This window comes from Chelonoidis abingdonii, chromosome 21, assembly GCF_003597395.2.
Source record: "Chelonoidis abingdonii isolate Lonesome George chromosome 21, CheloAbing_2.0, whole genome shotgun sequence".
Lineage (NCBI taxonomy): Eukaryota > Metazoa > Chordata > Testudines > Testudinidae > Chelonoidis > Chelonoidis abingdonii.
In genome coordinates this window covers 13,258,079-13,276,503 of record NC_133789.1, presented here as the reverse complement: position 1 = coordinate 13,276,503, position 18,425 = coordinate 13,258,079, and the positions used below count along the sequence as shown (strand labels likewise).

Sequence of the window (18,425 nt, the reverse complement as noted above, 5' to 3'; positions counted from 1 at the left end):
AGCGCGTTCGAGGGCTGCAGAGGCCCCAGAATCGCAGGGTCCCAGGTTTAGCAGGGTCAGCTGGTCTCACTGCATCCAGGAACAGTGATTCCGGTCACTTTGGCTATGGCCTTAGCTGGCCTTGCGGTTACCCACAAAGCCAAGTCCTGAGCGTCTCTGCCACCTGCCCTGCTCCCCTGGAGCTGAGAGCGGACTGTGCACTGCCCCCTCCCCTGAGCAGTGCTCCGAGCTTGGCTCTGACCTATGGGGCGTGACTCACCTGAGCTGCTCAGGGGCCCTGCCCAGGGCTAAAGCTCCTGTCTCCCTGCTCAGCTCAGGGGTGGCTGACACACCCAGGCAGCTGCCGTCTCCTGCCTTGGTTCGGCTCAGAGGGGAGGGCTGCTCAGACCCAGTGCAAACCTCCTGGGGTGAGCAGAGGGCCAGGAACAAAGTGGGAACGCGGTGACCCCGCAGCCTGTGCTGAGCCACTAGCAGGAAACTCACCAAACATGTTTTTCTTCTTCAGCTGCACGGATTTGTGCTGACAGCGTCCGGCGTGGGCCCCAGCGCTCCCTGGAAAGCCCAGCCATGCCCACCTCATCCTTGAGTTAAAGCAAATGAGCCCCGGGGCTTGTCACAAGCGGTGGAGCTCCTAGGAGAGGGGTTCCCTGCCGCAGTGACGCTCCTCTGGCGGCTGCGTCAGTGGCCAGCTGCCAGCCCTAGAGGTGGCTGAAATGAGCCCCAGCTGGGCAGAGAAACCTGCTCAAGAGACAGAGTCAGGAGTGAAGGGGCCCAGCCCAGCATGTGTATGTGGCACCCAGCAGTCGCTGAGCAGCCAAGATCCATAAGGGAGACGTGCTACAGCACCTGATGCACAGTCCATAGAATCTCAGGGCTGGAAGGGACCTCCAACCCCCTGCTCAAAGTAGGACCAATCCCCAGACAGATTTTTGCCCCAGATCCCTAAATGCCCCCCTCAAGGATTGAACTCACAACCCTGGGTTTAGCAGGCCAGTGTTCAAATCACCGAGCTACCCCTCCCACAAGTACTCCTGGAGCATGTTGGGAGCAGGACTGTCCTTCACCATGCTGGGCCTGGGCTGGGTGCTTCAGACTCAGGTTTACGTATCCGATGCTGTGAACCCACCATGGGTTGGAGCTCAGCACCCAGAGAGGCTAAGCAGCACGTGTGCAGTGCTAGTGCCAGACCTCCGTCACCGGCCCGTGTGCACTAGAGTGTGCTGAGGGGATGTGTGGTGCTGCCCTCTGCTGGATTGAATTGGAACTGCTTAGCTGCATATCATAGAGCCTATACTGCTAGTGGAGATTCTCCTTTAGCTGAGGGTTTTTGAAGCAGGAGGATGGTGTTCTGAGCAGCCATGGCCTGCAGCAGAGTAATATTAGGTGCCCACAGATTTGTTCCATTTTCTCCCTCACGGTGCCACATGAATGCTAGTGCAGTAACCTCTGCTCTGGCAGGAGCTTTGCCTCCTGAGCAGCTCGTGGTCAGCCCCGGCTGCCTTGGAACTACTGGTTTGGCTAAAATGAGGGTTCAGCGGCTTCTGAGCAAAGAGACATTGTTTTTCAAATACTTTTTATTGTGAATGACGTTTGAAGAGTCCAGGGAAGCTTCCCATCAGCCTGGGGCTGGGAGCACTCCAGGGAGGCTCAGCTGCAGCACGAGCTGTTTACAGCTGCTCGTGTCTGCAGTCCCTGCCTGCAGGCTCTCAGCATGTTGCACTGGCGTGCAAATCTTCACACACTCGCCTCCCTCAGCAGCTTGGTCCTGGGGCACTCAACGACTGCTAGTGCAAGTCCTAGTCCCACTGGTGCAAAGCATGCATGTGACCTGTGGTGCTTGTGCATGGTGCTGGGTCGCGGGGTCCTCCTGTGACACTGATGGGCAGAGAGTTTACGCTGCAGGGTTGGGCCCTGGAGCGCAGGTACTGAAGCTGGTGCCTGTGTAACACGGCTGACGGAAGGGAACTTGCAGCCACCTGGGAGCATCTGAACCCCCCCGACTTGGGCCTTTTTCCGCTCCATGGCCCGGCTGAAGGGGCCTCAGCACCCAGGTTGGTCGGGTTTTTTCCTTGTTTGTCTCAATCTTCAGACAAATTTGCCACAGCATGGCCTGTGCTTGAGGGAGGGTGTGTTGTATCCAGAGGCTGGGCATTGGGAGCCCCACACATTCATTGGGGGCAAAGAGGGGACTTGAACTGAGGTGTCATCTCTCCCTAATGGGAGGCACTGGGGCTAGAGGCCAACACCCAGCAGCAGCCTCCACACGGCCTGGCTGAAAACCTGGCCTGACTCCATGGCTTGGCGCTCACGCCGGCCCTTCGCTGGCTCCAGCTGCCACAGAATCATGGCACTGGAAGGACTTGCCTGACCTCCCTAAAGCCTCCCCACCCCCATCCTGACCCTCCTAGACCCCCCTCCCCATGATCCTGACCCTCCCAGAACCCCCACCCGCTCCCCATTATCCTGACTCTCTCAGAACCCTGCCCCCCCATTCCGACCCTCCCAGACCCGCCCTCCCCACGATCCCGACCCTCCCAGACCCCACCACGATCCCAAACCTTTCAGACCGCCCACCCCCTCCCCATTATCCTGACTCTCCCAGAACCCTGCCCCCCATCCTGACCCTCCCAGATCCCCCTCACGATCCTGACCCTCCCAGGGCAGGGGACAAGGTGGCCACAGGTTACAGTGCTAAGGGTCACTTAGCCCCCCAGAGGAGCCTACAGCTGAGCGCAGGGCAAGGAAGTGCAGCCACCTCTGTCTGCAGAGCTGCCAGGCCTCCCTGCTGCTGGGCCATGGAGAGGTCACTGCCTTCAGAGGGAAGGTCCCACGACTGAGCCCACATGCAGCCACGGAGAAGCCCTGGCTTCTGGTGCAAATTGAGGCCAGAAGGGCAGCACAGGAGGTGGCAGTAGGAGGCTTTATACCAGTTTTGTATCTCCAGGATCTTGGGTTGGCTGCTCAGCAGGTGGGTGATGGCAGGACCTGCTCCGTTGCCAGGCGATGGCAGGATCTGCCCTGTTGCCAGATGACCACAGGACCTGACCCATTGCTGGGTGACAGCAGGATCTGTGTCATTACTGGGTGATGGCAGGATCTGCCCCGTTGCCAGTTGACAGCAAGACCTGTCCCATTACTGGGTGATGGCAGGATCTGCCCCATTGCTGAATGACCACAGGACCTGCCCCATTGCCGGGCAACAGCAGGATCTGCCCCATTACTGGGTGACAGCAGGATCTGCCCCATTGCTGAATGACCACAGGACCTGCCCCATTGCCGGGCAACAGCAGGATCTGCCCCTTTACTGGGTGACAGCAGGATCTGCCCCGTTGCTGTGTGTATGCAATAGGGCCATCTGGCAACAAGGTGGCTGCTCTGAGCACAGATCTCTGGCCTACTTTCTCCCTTCAGCCCTAGATGATCAACCGAGTGGTAGCCCATAGCTGAGGTCAGGATTTGGGGCTGTGTAGCTAAACTCCCGACTCAAAGGCACTGAAGCAGGGACACCATCACCTCTATGTTGGGATCGGGTTGTTTGCCCTGTGGTGCTAATAACCCAGCTGGATTTTAACACCCCACATCCCACCCCTCCTCCAGTGTACTGCTTTCAATCAGTGTGCTGACAGTACATGGAGACTAGGCAGCTTTACCTTAGGTCAGGTCAGTTTCACTGTCTGGTTCTGCACTGTCATCCTGCCCTTGGGTTCGCAAATACTGAAAGGCTTTGCCCACCCCAGCAAACGTGGCCTCAAGTTTCGGTTTTTCAAATGTTTCTGTAAGCAGAGTCAGGATGAGCTCTACCCTGACATCTGGTGGTGAATTGTGGCGAGTTGTGGAAAAGAACTTCAGGGGCTGATCTTGTTTGCATAGGCACACCCACCCCACCTAGCATAGCCCACAGCAGCCCAAATGTCACTTTGACAGCTGTGGGATCCCCAGTTTCTCTGTTATTGGGGCAGGAAGAATAGAGTGTTACCCTGATTATGTGAATCAAGGACAATGAAACTGTTTTATGACAGAGGGACTCGCCATCAACTAAGTAGCGCTCATTAGACAAGAGACATGGGTTCCAAAACCTAGTGAATTGAGAGAGGGTGGGGACCTGGACTTGGATGTATGGGCCCTCTCTGAGTGTCTGAAATACCAATTGCATCTTCTTGCTCTACTGTGGAATATGGGAGCTAATTATAATTCTGTTAGGAGTCTAGTTACAGGCTGCTGAGCTGAATTCACTTTGGATTGATAGTGCACCAGCACTGAGGCTCCCCTACTACAAGCTGAAATCACTGAGTGCTGTGGAGGGGTCTGAAGGGTATGTTGCTGAGCAGCTGGCAGAGCAGAGGAGTTTGTGGGATGACTGGAGTGGCTTGTGGTGAAGCTACAGCAGAACCTCATGGAGAGGCAGGACAGTCAGCCTCGGACCACGTAAGGTGCCCCTTAACACAGCTGCACCCTCCCCCCCTGCTGATAAATTTTTGAACTCTGGGGCATGACCAGGGACAGAGACTTTTGGGTTGTTGGACTTTTGGGTGATTTTTGCATTGCTGGACTTAAGACCCCGAGGGGAAAAGGACACTGGCAAACTTACTTGGAGGGGGTGGGTGGGTCTTTTGCTCATGGTTTGTGTTATGAGTCCTGTTTGTGGTGTTTCCCCAACATAATGCCACATTGTTTCCCTCTTTTATTAAAAGGATTTTGCTACCCTGACTCCGTGCTTGCCCCTTAGAGGTGCCCAGGGGGTGGTATGTAATTGTCCCAGGTCACTGGGTGGGGGCTCAAGCCGGTTTTGCATTGCATTATTGAAATGGACCCCCTAGATACTGAACCTGGCCCTTGTTGCTGCCAAATCAGATGGGCAGAAGGGCTACATTTCCAAGAACTCTTTTTCCCCAAAAGAACCCTCCCCCCCCCGAATTAGCAAACTTGCTGTGTCTGCAGCCCAGCCGGAAGTGCCACATTTCACTATCCAAATAGCCTGAGATGAAGTGCCTGGAAGCAGGCGGACCTTAGCCTCTGAGGTCTGCATTGAGCTGAGGTAGCTGGTTACTGAGGACGCTCTTCCAATGGGCCCTCATGTGAAAAGTTGAGAGCTTAAAGTTAAGCAGCAAAATAAATGGCGTCTCCTTCCAGTGGTGCTGAGTCCCCGCTGGCTGCAGTGGGAGCTCGGGGGTGCTCTGCACATTTGATAATTGGGACATTGTAGGCACCTTACTATGGCTTTAGGAACCGACCTCAAGGCTCCCACCGCTGAACACTGGGGCCAGCCGTGCTGCGTCTGGAATGAACCGTTCTGGCCTCAGAGCAGGGGCTTGCTGCAGTGATGGGCCCCACTAAACCAGCCAGGCCACGGAAAGCCAAGTGGAGGGGTGGGGCTTCTACCCCAAACACTATTTCCGGGCCAGATCCTGCCAGGTGGTGTATCTCTGGCATTACCCCACTGATGTCTACGGTGCTTAGGCCCCTTCACACCAGCACGACTGAGGGCAGAACAAAGTGATTTTTTTTTTATGGTGTAGGTAAAACCTCCCAGTCCAAGCTCATGGGAAATGTAGTGCCCACCGCAGAGAGCAGGTGCCCTGCCAGCTAGAGCCAACTCACAAGCAACCCCCTCCCCCAATCCTGTCCAGCTGGGAGGAGGCCTGGCTTTTCCTAGGGCCAGGCTGCCCCAGGCCAAAGGGCCATCAGTATTTGGCAGCATCTGGCCCCATGCTGCAGCCCCAGCTGTCACTGTGTGAGCCCCTTGCTCGTCCACTCAGGCAGAGGCCCCTCCTGCGGCAGAGCTTGGCCTCTGGGGGCCAGCAGAGGCTGCTCAAACCCTTACACAGAAGGTGAGGCCAGCACAAGCTGTGGAGCGTGTGCAGGGTGCAGCTTGGGCTGGCCAGGGCTCTGGGGAATGGAGAACTCTGCTCAGCCCTGCTGCATGGGGTCTGTGACGAACTGGGAATGTTCTTAATGTTTGCTCTGAATACGATGTTGGTGCCTCAGTGTCCCCTGTGCAGTTCTTAATATCTAGGTGGTGGAATAAGGGGGTGTGATTGCTGCAGAGGAAGGGGCCAGTGCACCTAAATGCCTGGCACTCTGTCTCCTAGCAACTGATGGCCTGGGCCCCTCCCCTGCAAAGGTGCCAGCTGAAAGTGTTGAGAAAAGGAGCAGTGTGACCTCTGGCCGCAAAGGGCTGAGCAGAGAGGGGGCTGGAGGGTTTGTTAGTCCTGGAGCTGGTGAGGACAAGAGTTGAAGTGCAAACCTGGGTCTGGCTCACTGACCCTCGAATGACCAGCAAGGGTCGATTCTTAGCTACAAGCTCTGTTTTAGACCCTGTTCTGCATCGAAATAACCTCTGTGTACTGGCTGTGAGTCCACATCTGACTGTGACAGTGGGTGCAGGACCCTGTGGCTTCCCAGCTCCACTGCAACGGACTCTCTGCACGGCTAGGCAGAGGATATTAAATGCGTCTCCAAGGAGAGACCCAGGTAAGGCGCATTGACATCATGTCCGAACAGTCTGCTCCAAGGAGGAGGCTCCCCAGAGTCCTGACTGGCTTTGTGGGGAGCAGTTCCAGAGCATCGCCCGGGGACTCCGTGACAGGGTCAGAGCCCTCCTCAGGTATTATCTGGTTACTCTACCCAAAGCCACCAGCCGCACCCCGGGGGCAGGGCTGGAAACCCCACCATACGCCACTTGCCAAGCCAAACAAGCCACGTTCCGGGGCCAGAGAGGGCGAGGAACTTTCCAGGGCTGCCCCAGTGGCCCTGCTGGGCCAGTTCTCCTGCTGCTGGAGCAGTGGTGCAGCAGCTGGGAAGGGTGGGTAACCGTCTCCAAGGTGTCTGAGGCCCTAGGGGCCCTGTGGAGGTGTTGGCTGGCCATGGACCTGCTCAGGAGGCAATTCACTTTCTGGCATTTTCTCCCGAAGGCAGCAGGCAGATTCCCTGCCCTAGCAGCAGAAGCGCATCCCTGGCTGATGTCCCTCCCCAGGCCTGCTTCTCTGCTAGCCCCACAGCCTGCAGTGCCAGGGCCCAGCCCGCACAGGCCATCCCTGCCATGGAAAGAGCTGTGCCTGCAGGGCGTGGGGTGGGGCGCCTGGCTGGGCCTCCAGCCTCACCGCTCCCTGCCCAGAAGCTGGGGGCACTTGGGCTTAGAGAAATGACTGTAATGAAACAGCCTCTTCTCGGCGAGGAGAGATGGCCTGGGCAGTGACAGGCAGCACCAGCACAGTCCCTCCTGGCAGCTCAGCAGCATCACATCTATGCATCAGATGGGGAAACTGAGGCACACGAAGGGGAAGTGATTTGCCTGAGGCTGCACAGTGAGTCAGTGCCTGAGAACCCAGGAGTTCTGACTCGCAGTTGGGCACAAGAGCCTGAGAGAGGGTGGGATGTAGTGGTGGATGTGCCAGCTGCTGGTCAGAGGAACCCAGCGGTGCAGGGCTGGCTGTGGCGGGTGGCGTGAGAGTCCCGTGGCAGTTTGTCGGCAGTGGTGTAGCTGCGTCGGGCCCAGGAGTTAGAGAGACAAGGTGGGGAAGGGGCTCGCTGGTATTGGCCCGTGTGTTGGTGCGAGAGCAGCTTTGGTGCTTACCGGCACAGACACTGGGCCATTCACGCCGTGACTACCCCACCTAGACACTCCATGGCCATTTGGATTTGGTTTGCCTGTGGGCTTGGTCCCCATTCCTGGGGGCGGGAGGGCGGCGCTGGGCTCCCATGGGAGCAGACTCCTGAGTTGTCGGGGCTGGGCAGGTTTGAGCTGGAGGCCAGGCACAGGCATATCTTCGCCTCCCCACTGGTTTGCAGCCTTTGGGTGGGGTGAGCGGGCGACGCAAGACCAATGTCTAAACCCTCTCCCTGCCGCCCCCAGCAAACACCCAGCTCCATGTTGCCCCCAGCTACATTCACTGTGTTGCTTTACATTAAAAAAATATCCCTGGCAGAATCCCAGCCCCATCGGCACAGCAGGGCACCAAGCTCCCCAGCAACTGGTGCCGGCAATGGGTCACGCTGGAGACGTGCTGAAGGCTGAGGCCAGGCCACGTGAATGATGGGAGCCCAGGCAGCCCCTAGGTCACGGGGTGGCTCTGCCTCCATTCCAGCCGGCTCCTCGCCTGTCCCCTGTGCTCCGTTGCCCGCTGTTAGCTGTGCCACCCAGACCCCGTGCAACAGGAACGTGAGCGTGTCCGCCCGCGGGCGGCAGGTAGGAGGCGTGCCGAGGTCTGCGGGCAGGTACATTCCGTGGTGGTAGTACAGTGCAGTGGGGGTGGAAGCTACATTCAGGCAGGGACGGGCAGCAGACGGCCCGTCGAGGAGACAGTGCCCGTGGCCAGCTGCACACAAGGCTGCGGCGTCCACGCAGAGTCTGTGCCATCAGGGTCCCTCCAGTGCAAGGCTGCGGGGCCCCCTCCCGGCCCCGCCAGGTGCAGCCAGGGCCATGCCAGGCGCCGGGCAGCAGCGGAAGACGTCACTGATTGTTCACCCTCTCGTCGCATCATTATTTGGTGGCTGGTTTGGTTTTTAGGCGATTTCTCCCCTCCCCTTTGGAAGGGCAGGCAGAGAGCCGCCAGGAGGGGGTGGCTGGACTAGGCCCCTCCCGACCTGCAACACAGAAGCGAGGGGCACGTTAGCGCTGGCACTGGCGTGCGGGAGATGAGGGTGACCCTGGCACGGTCCAACAGGCAGTGCAGGCAAAGCCTCGGGGGCTGGTTAGTCCCAAACCAACGGAGTTGCACAGGGCCCAGCTGCCTCAATGCTGCTCTGCACCCCAGGACACCTACTGAGGCCCGGGGTGCTTGGGCCTCACCCGGGAACCCCAAGACTTGTCTGAACACTACGGCAGGGGGGGAATGTCTGGGGCCCACCTCCCAGAGCAATGCACCAGCTGCGGGGAGAGGACAGGAACTGGGGGGCTGGGCAGGCACTGTGCTCTCGCCCCCACACTGGCTGGAACACACCTGGCCCCACCACTGCAGGCCTAGGCTATGCCACTCTGGGGGCAAACAACCATCTGGGGGGCAGGGAGGGGGTGCAACCAGCACCCTCCCAACCTGCACACTGTCTCCACTGCCCAGCCCCTGGAGCACCTGACGGGCCCCAGGCTCTGCCTCTGGCGTTGGTCCAGAACAGGAACCTGCTGCAAACTGGCCAGGGTGGGGTTTGAACTGGCCACCTTGAGTCAGCAGCTCCGTGGGCCATGGCCAGGCCCAAGCCCAGCTAGAGCACACATGCATTGAGGCAGTGGCCTGGACCTGCCCTGGGCCATCCACACATGTCCGGGGTGCCCTCATGCCGCTAGCCTGCGGAACGGCAGCCACTGGGGACACCTAGCATGGGATAGCTCAGGCCTCTAGGCTAGTGACCCTGCTTCGCCCACCTCCTCCCCATGGGTGGGGCAGTGCCCTGGGGCGGGCTGCCCCTCAGCAGCAAGCTTCCCAGGGATGGTGAGTGACGCAGGCACAAAGACGGGCATGGCCCGGGGCGACAAGATGGACACACAGACAGTGACATGTGGCGGGAGGTTCACATCGGGGGCACGATCCCACACCTGCCTGTGATGAACTGGGAATGTTCTTAATGTTTGCTCTGAATACTGTGTTGGTGCCTCAGTGTCCCCTAGGCAGTTCTTAATATCTAGGTGGCGGGATAACGGTGTGTGATTGCTGCAGAGCAAAGGGCCAGTGCACCTAAATGCCTGACACTCTGTCTCCTAGCAACTGATGGCCTGGGCCCCTCCTCTGCAAAGGTGCCAACTGAAGGTGTTGGAGACAAAGGGATCAGGTGACCTCCTGGCCCGGGAAAGGAGCTGAGCAGAGAGGAGGGGCTGGAGGGGTTGGTTAGTCTGGAGCTACCTGGGGATAAGGAGTGAAGTGCAGACCTAGGGGTCTGGCTCACTGCCCCCCAGAATGGACCCGGCCGAGGGGTCTGGTTCGCTGTATCTACAAGCTCTGTTTTAGACCCTGTTCCTGTCATCGAATAAACCTCTGTTTGGCTGGCTGAGAGTCACGTCTGACTGCAAAGTGGGGGTGCAGAACCCTGTGGCTTCCCCAGGACCCCGCCTGGGTGGGCTCGCTGTGGGAAGCCCACGGAGGGGCAGAGGATGCTGAATGCTCCAAGGAGAGACCCAGGAGGTGAAGACGTGTGAGCTTCTTGCCCTGAACAAGTCTGCTCCAAGGGAGAGGAGGCTCCCCAAAGTCCTGACTGGCTTTGTGGGGAGCAGTTCCAGAGCATCGCCTGGTGCCTCCGTGACACCACCCCACCCAGTCCCTGTCCTGGGGTGCCCAAGGAGCAGGCTCCCTGCAAATGCGGGCACTTTGCTGTGTGAATGGGGCGCAGCATCAGGGGAGCTGACGGAGGGAGAGCATCGGCTTGGGGCAGGGGGCCGGCTGTCCGCTGGAGCTGCTGCTAGTGTGGGGTCCAGCCAGGCCTGGCCCCTGGGCAGGGTGCCCCCAGCAGGATCCCTCCCTGCACAGGGGTCAGGTGCTGCTGGCAGCAAGGGGCCGGGCTGGATGGCCCAACCTCTGCTGCCTGCCCCTGCACACTCTGCCTCTCCAGCCTGGCCCAGCCCGAGCGCCCAGGACACACTAGCAATGGAGGGGATCTTCTGCCATCACCCTCCTGCTGGCCCCATAGAGCCCCCAGGCCTGCGCCCAGGGAGGGGGACACAGCCCCATGGAGGAGTAGAAGCGATGGTCATGGCCCATGCAGCAGGTTCCAGGCAGGCAGGTGCAGCAACCAGCAGGAGGCAACGGTAGTGTCCCAGCAGACGGGGGAGAGTGAGGGGTGGGGATGGATGGTGATGGGTGACAGATGAGTGGTGGGGGCTATCCCAGCCCCGGCTGAGCCGGGTCGTACCTTCCTCTCCGGATGTTCCTGGCGAGGTGAGGAGAGAGGACACAGAGAGGGGGGCAGTTAGCGAGGCCTCAGGGGGCAGCCTTGCTGTGTGTGTCTGATCCTGCCCGGCTCTGCCCTGACCCCGCCAGGGCCCTACTCTGGGTGGCATGTGGCTGAGTGCCAGGGCCCCTGCCAGGAGCCAGCCCCAGGGCTTTGCAGGCCTGGCATGGTGTGTTGGGCTTGGGCTAGCCACTTTGGGGGGGTGCTGGCGGCTACAAAGTCTAGCCCTGGCGCTAGGGAAAATCTCACCCCTACAAGCAGTGCGACCCACCAGGGCGGAGGGGCTGCCCCCTGCCAGTGGGTGCCCATCAGACCCTGCTTGGAGCCCTGTACAGGGCTCTCAGCTCCCCCTACCCTTTCTGTCAAGTGTTTTGGGTGCAGCTCTGGCCAGCACCAGTGCGGGACGGGGCGTGAACATACCCTCGGGGAGCAGGGCCAGTGCAGGGGCTTGGCATGGAGAGGGAAATGTGGGGCAGGTTTTCCCAGGGAGGGGGCATTGCAGCCTCGGCTCGTGGGCCATGGCGCGTTCTCCAGCCTCAGGAGCCTTTCCACTGAGCATGCCCACCCTCCGGAAAGCCGTGTGCTCACTCAGCCCAGCGCTGGTGCCGCTGGAGCGCCGAGTCTGGACACCAGCTGCTCCCACCCTGCGGCATCCCCGTGCACAGACCCGCCCCCCCCCCAGCACAGGACAGGGGCTGAATACTGCTGCAGCAGGGCTGGGACTGTCAGCCGCGCTCAGCAGAACACACACCAGGAGTGCGGCAGCCAAATAGCAATAGCCAGGGTGGCAGCAGCCTGGCCTGCAGGGCCCCAGGGGCTGGGCCCAAGGCTGCCCAGCACGAGAGCAACCCTATGCCGAGATCTGGTCCCTGCAGCGTCATCAGTCAGGGCTGGTTCGCCCAGGGAGCAGCTCCCTGTCACAGCCCAGGGTGGGGGCCTCCTGGCCCCGTGCCTCTCGCTGCTGCCAGGCCTGGGGCCTGTTGCCGATAGCTGGTGCATAGGTTCAGGGCCCAGGGTCTCACCACCTTTCCACACGGGGCAAGGCGGAGCACACCAGTCCGGCCATGCGGGTACCACCCAGTGGGGCTCCCCCTACACGTGCAATTGCCACTGCCCGCAGGCTGGATGCCACCCTGCTTGGGCAGCGGGGGCACGGCCGCGGGGGCACTCCCACCCCAGCGCTCCCTGCCCCACACCGGGGACGTTGTATATGTGTGCAGGGGGCAAGCTCCTCCATGAGTTATTTCTGCCTTTCTCCCTCCTGCCCCCCTCCCAGCTCCATGCTGTTCCTTCTGCCCCCCAGTCTGCTGCCCCTTGCCCAGAGCCCTCACCTGCTGCCTCCTGCCTGGCAGGCCCCAGGCAAACCCTGGCGTGACATGCATTGTGGTGTGAGAGCAGAGTGCCCCCAGAGCCTGCAGTCAGGCTGGGGAAAGCCCTGCAGTACCTCACTCCCCTTCCTGAGCCCAGCTAGGGGGCAACTCCCAGGGGACAGGGCTGGAGAGTAGCAGTGTGGGGTGCCCCCCTCATGCCCAGTCCCCTCCCCCCAGCACAGGACCAGGGCCAGGGTAGGAAGGAGATCTAGCAGCAGGACTGGGTCAGACTGGCCAAGTCCATGGAGTGCTGGCCTAGGAAATGCCTCCCTCCTGCAGCCTCTGAGCAGGGCAGGGTCTGTGGCCCGGTGCCCAGCCCCGGCATGGGAGAAGGATGCAATCAGGAAGAGGTACGCGGCGTTCGCTTACTTAAATCCCCAGCCAGTTCCTCCCAGGACAATGGCCGCCACCAGCACAGCACCAGCAATGGAGCCGATAATGATGTTGGTGCCGCTGGGACCTGCGACAGAGAGAGGGGAGGAGAGCACAGGTCAGGTGCGGGGCATGGGCACTGGCTTGGGGAAGGGCAAGGGGCAGGCAGGGCACGGCCCGGACTCTGCGGTAGCTTCGCCCCCTGTGGACGCTGAGCCGGGAGCGAGGGGTGCCATGATGGGCCATGCATCCTCCCAGCTCTGCTCTCCTGATGGCGAGCCTGGCACGAGATCAGCTTCTCTGCAATGCCAGGGGCCACCCTCGCAGGGACCATGGGGAACGGGCACCACAGGGTCCCACCCCCACCCTGAGGGCTCAGCAAACAGACCCCTCCAATCCCATCCAGAGCTCTGACGCCCGGCCACTCATGGGGATGCCCTGAGCAGAGCCCGGCTCTGCTGTTCCTTGGCCTGTCCATGCCACCCTGGCTCCCTGCAGCCAGCAGGGCAGAGGGATTCCACCAGGCAGCTTCCGTCAGCACGGGGCGCTCTCCCAGCTGCCTGGTCCACACCCTTTATAAGCCCACTCCAGGGCACTGTGGGCTCTGCAGCGGGGCCTTCACACTCCTCCAGGACCCCAGCAATAGCTCGTGGGCAAGCCACAACCCCAGGCTCTCCTGTGGAGATGCCCCTCTAGCTGGGACCCCCGCAGCCTGCCTGACAGACTGGGTGGGTGGAGTGGAGTGACAGACACAGGAATTTAGATCTGCGGGGAGAGCTGGGTGGGCTGGGGCCAGGGAGCTCCGGAGATAGAGCAGCCCCAGCCTCGACCCACAGGAGGGGGCCCAAGGTTCTGGGCAGGGCTCCGCGTCTGGGTTCACATTGCCTGGCCATGCAGGGAGGCGGGGGCTGGTAGCAGCTGGGAACCACTGAGCAGCCTGGCAGAGGGGGGACACGGACCCTTGTATCTCTCGGTTTCGCCGGTGGGCTTGGGCTCCAGGATGCGGTCGTAGACGCTGCAGTCCTTCCCCGTCCAGTCAGCGTGGCAGATGCACTTGCCCTCGTTGCTGCAGACCTGAGGCAAAGGAACAGGAGGCGGGTGAGTGCCGCAGGGAGTTGATTCCATCCCTGGCCAGGCCCTGTGCTCGGCTGGGTCATGGGTCCTCCCTAGGGCTGCGATGGGGATGCTCTGGCCTTCGGCCGCTCTGCTCCTCAAAGCTGGGGCTCCCCAGGGAACACCCCACAGCCTGAGAGCCCTGAGCCTTAGAGCAGTGGGGCTGCGGTCTCTTCCACAGCCCAGGCTCCTGGCACCCTGGGACGGGGACACCTCCCACCAGGAGTCCCACCCTGCCCCATGCTAGCCATCCAATCAGTCTTATCCACCGCCATGCGGCGGTGCCAGGATCTGGCGATTCATGGTGTCCCCAGGCAGCACCCTCCTCAGGCAGTGACATGCATGCACCTCCGAGCACAGGAGATGGGGAGGCCAGAGGCCAGGGCTCAGCACAGGAAGGAGACCAGCTGCTCGCGGTGGCGTGGAAATCAGGGCAGTGAAGGTGGGAGATGCTGGGTACCCCTGGGCAAGGTGCCACCTCTGTGATCCCATGCTGAGGCCTTCTGCCCCATAGATCTTCTCCCTGTGCACAGAGGGAGGCCTGGCACATCCCAGCCCCCAGCAAGGACTCACCCCATGGTCAAAGCAGATCATCCCGTCCCAGCTGGTAGGGCAGGCGCTGAAATTGAAGGTTGCTGCGGGAAGGCATTTGTGGTCAAGACACAGCATGCCGGGGCCGCAGGGTGTGCCGTCCTCCACGTAGCTCAGATCCGAGCCGTCCACCAGCTCGACGTGCCCACCTCTGGGGAGGGGAAGAGCAGCTGAGGGAGGGGGCAGGTGACACTTTCCGTGCCCCAGGGTGTGACTAACACGCCCCAAGGCCCCAGCTCCTTGCCTGTGGCCCAATGGGGGTGCAGGCTGGGGACGTATCTGTGTCACTCATGAACCCCATCATGCACCTGGAAGGATCGGAGCCTCTGCGGCGTAGCTATTGCAGAGCTTGGCAGGGCCATCAGCACTGCCTGATGCCACCAGGGCACTGCCTCTGCACAGCTCTCCGCACCGCAGCACAAACGGGGGCTGACACCCAGACCCCCCAGCCTAACACGTTAGTAAAAGGCCCAACTGCCATGCGAGAAGAGCTGCCTGCCCACAGGCGCTAGCCAAACCCTGCTTCACGGTGGGCCCAGGCCAGGGCACTGTGCTGAGGCCATTGCCAGGTCCCAGCGAGGGGAAGTTGTGACGAAGTCAGACTGTTCTTAATGCTTCCTCTTAATACTATGTGGGTGCCTGTTTCCCCTATGCATTTCTTAAGTCTCCAGTGTGCATAAATGGCCGACACTCTGTCTCCTGGCAACTAATGGCAGGGCCCCTTCCCTCTGCAAGGGGATGGCTAAAGGTGAATAAAGAGATCAGGTGACCTCCTGGCCTGGGAAAGAGACAAAGGCCAGAAAGGAGGGGCTGGAGGGGGTTTCAGTTTGGAGCTGGCTGGGAATGGGGAGTGAGGGCAGATGGGGGTGTCTGGCTCACTGGTCCCCAGAATGGACCCAGCTGCGGGGTCCCGTTCTCTGTACCCACAAGCTCTGTTTTAGACCATGTTCCCGTTACCTAATAAACCTCTGTTTTACTGGCTGACTGAGAGTCATGTCTGACTGTGAAGTGGGGGTGCAGGACCCTGTGGCTTCCCCAGGCCCCCACCTGCACGGACTCGCTGTGGGAAGCGCACGGAGGGGCATATGCTGAATGCTCCAAGGTCAGACCCAGGAGGTGAAGACGTGTGAGCTTCTTGCCCTGCAGACAGTCTGCTCCAAGGGAGAGGAGGCTCCCCAGAGTCCTGCCTGGCTTTGTGAGGAGCAGTTCCAGAGCATCGCCCGGGGACTCCGTGACAGAAGTGCCTGTGGTTAGGAGCCTGTTATACGTGTACAATGAGCAGAGGTCGCTGTGATGGAGTAGGGGCTGTCTGCATGGGGAATGGGAGAGCAGGGGATGTCTTTAGGTGACGGACAGGTGCTGAGGCTGTAACCCGACCCGGCAGGGGGGAGGGGGAGCACCTGGGCGGAGGGGAAGAGAACAAAGGATTCGGCCGGAGGAGGAAAGGCAGGACAGTTTCGGTTTGGGGCTGTGGGCGGAATTCAGGGGATCCTAGCTGGGATCCAAGCACCCTGAACCCCCAGAAGGACTGGATGGAGGAGTCCTGACTGTGCCTGCAAGCTCTGCTGTAACCTGTGTTCCTGTTGTCCAATAAACCTTCTGTTTTACTGGCTGGATAAAAGTCACTGTGGGTCCAAGGAAGAGGGGTGCAGGGCTGGAACCCCCAGACTCCGTGACAGTCGCCAACAGGATGTTTCCGTTTCTGGGGAGGTGGATCAACGACAGCGATGGAAGAACCCCCACCAGTGCCGTAGGAAGCTTCTGCAACCGAGCGGGGCGGCTGTAGCGTGCACATACCTAGGCTGTCTCCTCACTCTCTGCACACTCTCTCTGAAGGGCGTAATTGAGACCCCAGGGCTCCCAGAACCAGGGCCCTTGGAGACGTATTGAAGGGACTGGGGCTCTGGACAGCTGAGGCCCTGCTTCCAGAGTCTGCACCTGGGACCAGGAGCTGGCAGTGCCCTGAGCCAGGAGGCCGAGCAGCACAGGGGGCCCAGGATGTGGGTCAGAGAACTGCAGGGGAACACTAGGCTCCGGGGCCAGGCTACAATGGGGTTCTCCCAAAGCCCTCTCAGCTGTTCCCCTTCCCCCATCCCACAGTGCGCTGAGATAATGCCATGTGAGATAATGCCACCATGAGGGGTCACTTGGAATCAGGGTCATGTGGGATCCGCTGAGCCAGGAGAGGGCGACTGAGCCGATCTCACCGTGGCCAGCCTTGCGTCAGGGGCTCCCTGCTGGGACACCCCCCGCCCTGACCTGGAGCAGTGATGAGATGCTCCCCAGTAATGCCCCCTCCCTCGTCTCACTGGGCCCCCGGTGCTGGGGAGCTGGCCTGGCCCAGCGTGCCCTAAGCCAGTCAGGCGGCTGGCACTGGCCCGGGGCAGCCCCGCCCACCTGCAGTCGACGTATCTGTTCTGGTGGTAGAAGGTCATAGTGGTGATCTCCCCGCTGAGCTCGCCCAGCCGCGGCACACCTGTGATGTTGCTGCACAGCAGGTAGCCGCACAGGACGTCTCTGCAAGGCAGACACAGAGGGGTGGGCCCAGGGTACCCACTGCCGCCCCAACCCAGCCCCAGCCCCAGCCCGCCCGGCCCAGCGCAGCCCTGTTGTGGGAGGGGAGAGTGTGTCAGGCCAAGGAGTGCCAGCACTACAACTGGTTTGACAGCTGCCAATTACTGCGTGGCCATGCCCCGCTGCCCTCGCAGGCCTGGCAGTCTGCTTACAGGGGCAGGGCCTGCTGGCAGGAGAGGAGGTGGCGTTCCCTGGGAGTGGGGGTAAGACCCTCCCCCCTGGCCCAGAGCAGGTGCCAAGCAGATGGTGGCAGAGCATGAAGGGAGATGGGAGGAGGTAGAGGAAGGCCAGTGCAGAGGCGTGTCCACTGGGGCTGTGGGCAGCAGCTGGCATGGACAGAGGATGCTGCGATGCCCACGTCCCACCCAGCAGAGTGGGCCCCAGCACTTACTGCTTGCTGCACTGCACCCAGGCTGGGCCCTTGCGCCCACAGTTCCCTCTCTTGGTCCCTTCCACATTCAGCTTCTCGTAGCAGAACCTGTCAGCGGCAGCTGCGGTGGGAGGGGAGCAAGGCAGGGGAAGTTACCTGCAGACATGGCCCTGCCCTCCCCCTGTGCCCCAGGCAGGGCGGTGTGGAAGCAGAGGCGTGTGCTCTGGCACACAAGCCAGGCCTGGCAGAGTCCAGCCGGGAACACATGGACCAGGCGTGTCTGTGTGGGATCACGTGGGGGGACCCGCCCGTCAGGCTCCTGCTTTACAAACACATCCCTTAGCGGTGGGGCAGGGAGCGTTAGCTGAGTCAGTGCCAGAGCCACGAACAGAACCGAGGAGTCCCAGACCCCAGAACTACCCGAGGCACCTTCCTTCAGCCCTGGGCTGGAGCCCAGTTACTGCCCACAGCATCACAGCTGGTCCCACAATGGCTGCCTTCACAGAGCCCCGTGGCTGAGAAGGAACAAGCGGACAGCCCTTGAGGGCCATGGGAGGGGCTCAGCTCCAGTGTTAGGGGTGCGGCCAGCAGGGCTGTTTCCTTCCCACACACTCCAGTGGCACTGGGGTTTCTGCGGAGTGGGGCAGGGCTGGGAGGCTCTGGGAGAGGGACTAGCCATGAGTATGATGGGTGATACGCAGAGCACTGGACCACTGATCAGCCAGGCAGGGTCCCCCTGGGCCTTACACTGGTGTGTCACTGCATGGGGTCCATGGGGGGAGCAAGAAGAGAACTAACCCATAGGGATGGCCAGCCTCACTCATCTCAACGGGCCTAGACCCTTAACATCCATCGCGGTTTACTGCAAATATCTGGGCCACGTTCTCCACTGCCCTCCACCCTGTGCCACCCGTCCTGCTGGTGCCGGGTCCTGTTTGAAGCCAGGTGCCCCAAGCCTCTCAGCACTGATGCACTGACAGTGAGAGGAGGAAAGCTAGAGGAGGACGGGGGCCATGATGTTTCCTTTGGCAGGTTCCCTTTAACTGAGGGCTCCCAAGCTGTGTCTCTGCTGGCCGAGGAGAAGTGCGGCCGCCGGGGGATCTGCAGTGTGAAAGCGCTGGGAGCAAATTGGGGTTTGATGTGGTTTTGCTTGAGAGTAA

General features: G+C 60.9%; 1 protein-coding gene across 4 annotated transcripts in view; it reads right to left on the bottom strand.

The window, feature by feature from the left end:
* Positions 1 to 7,881: 7,881 nt before the first annotated feature.
* The window catches only part of ADAM11 (ADAM metallopeptidase domain 11), a 55,213-nt gene continuing 44,669 nt past the window's right edge, over positions 7,882 to 18,425 (bottom strand). For 2 of the 4 annotated variants that reach the window (XM_032806588.2, XM_032806590.2), the window contains exons 21-27: positions 17,287 to 17,386; positions 16,719 to 16,838; positions 14,304 to 14,472; positions 13,577 to 13,691; positions 12,615 to 12,705; positions 10,837 to 10,854; positions 7,882 to 8,583 (exon numbers count right to left, since the gene is read on the bottom strand). In XM_032806588.2, the coding sequence (XP_032662479.1) occupies positions 8,568 to 8,583; positions 10,837 to 10,854; positions 12,615 to 12,705; positions 13,577 to 13,691; positions 14,304 to 14,472; positions 16,719 to 16,838; positions 17,287 to 17,386 (629 nt within the window). In that variant the 3' untranslated portion in view covers positions 7,882 to 8,567. Of the gene's footprint in view, positions 8,584 to 10,346; positions 10,855 to 12,614; positions 12,706 to 13,576; positions 13,692 to 14,303; positions 14,473 to 16,718; positions 16,839 to 17,286; positions 17,387 to 18,425 lie in introns of those variants that run through there. The other 2 variants (XM_032806589.2, XM_032806587.2) reach the window with 2 other exon arrangements.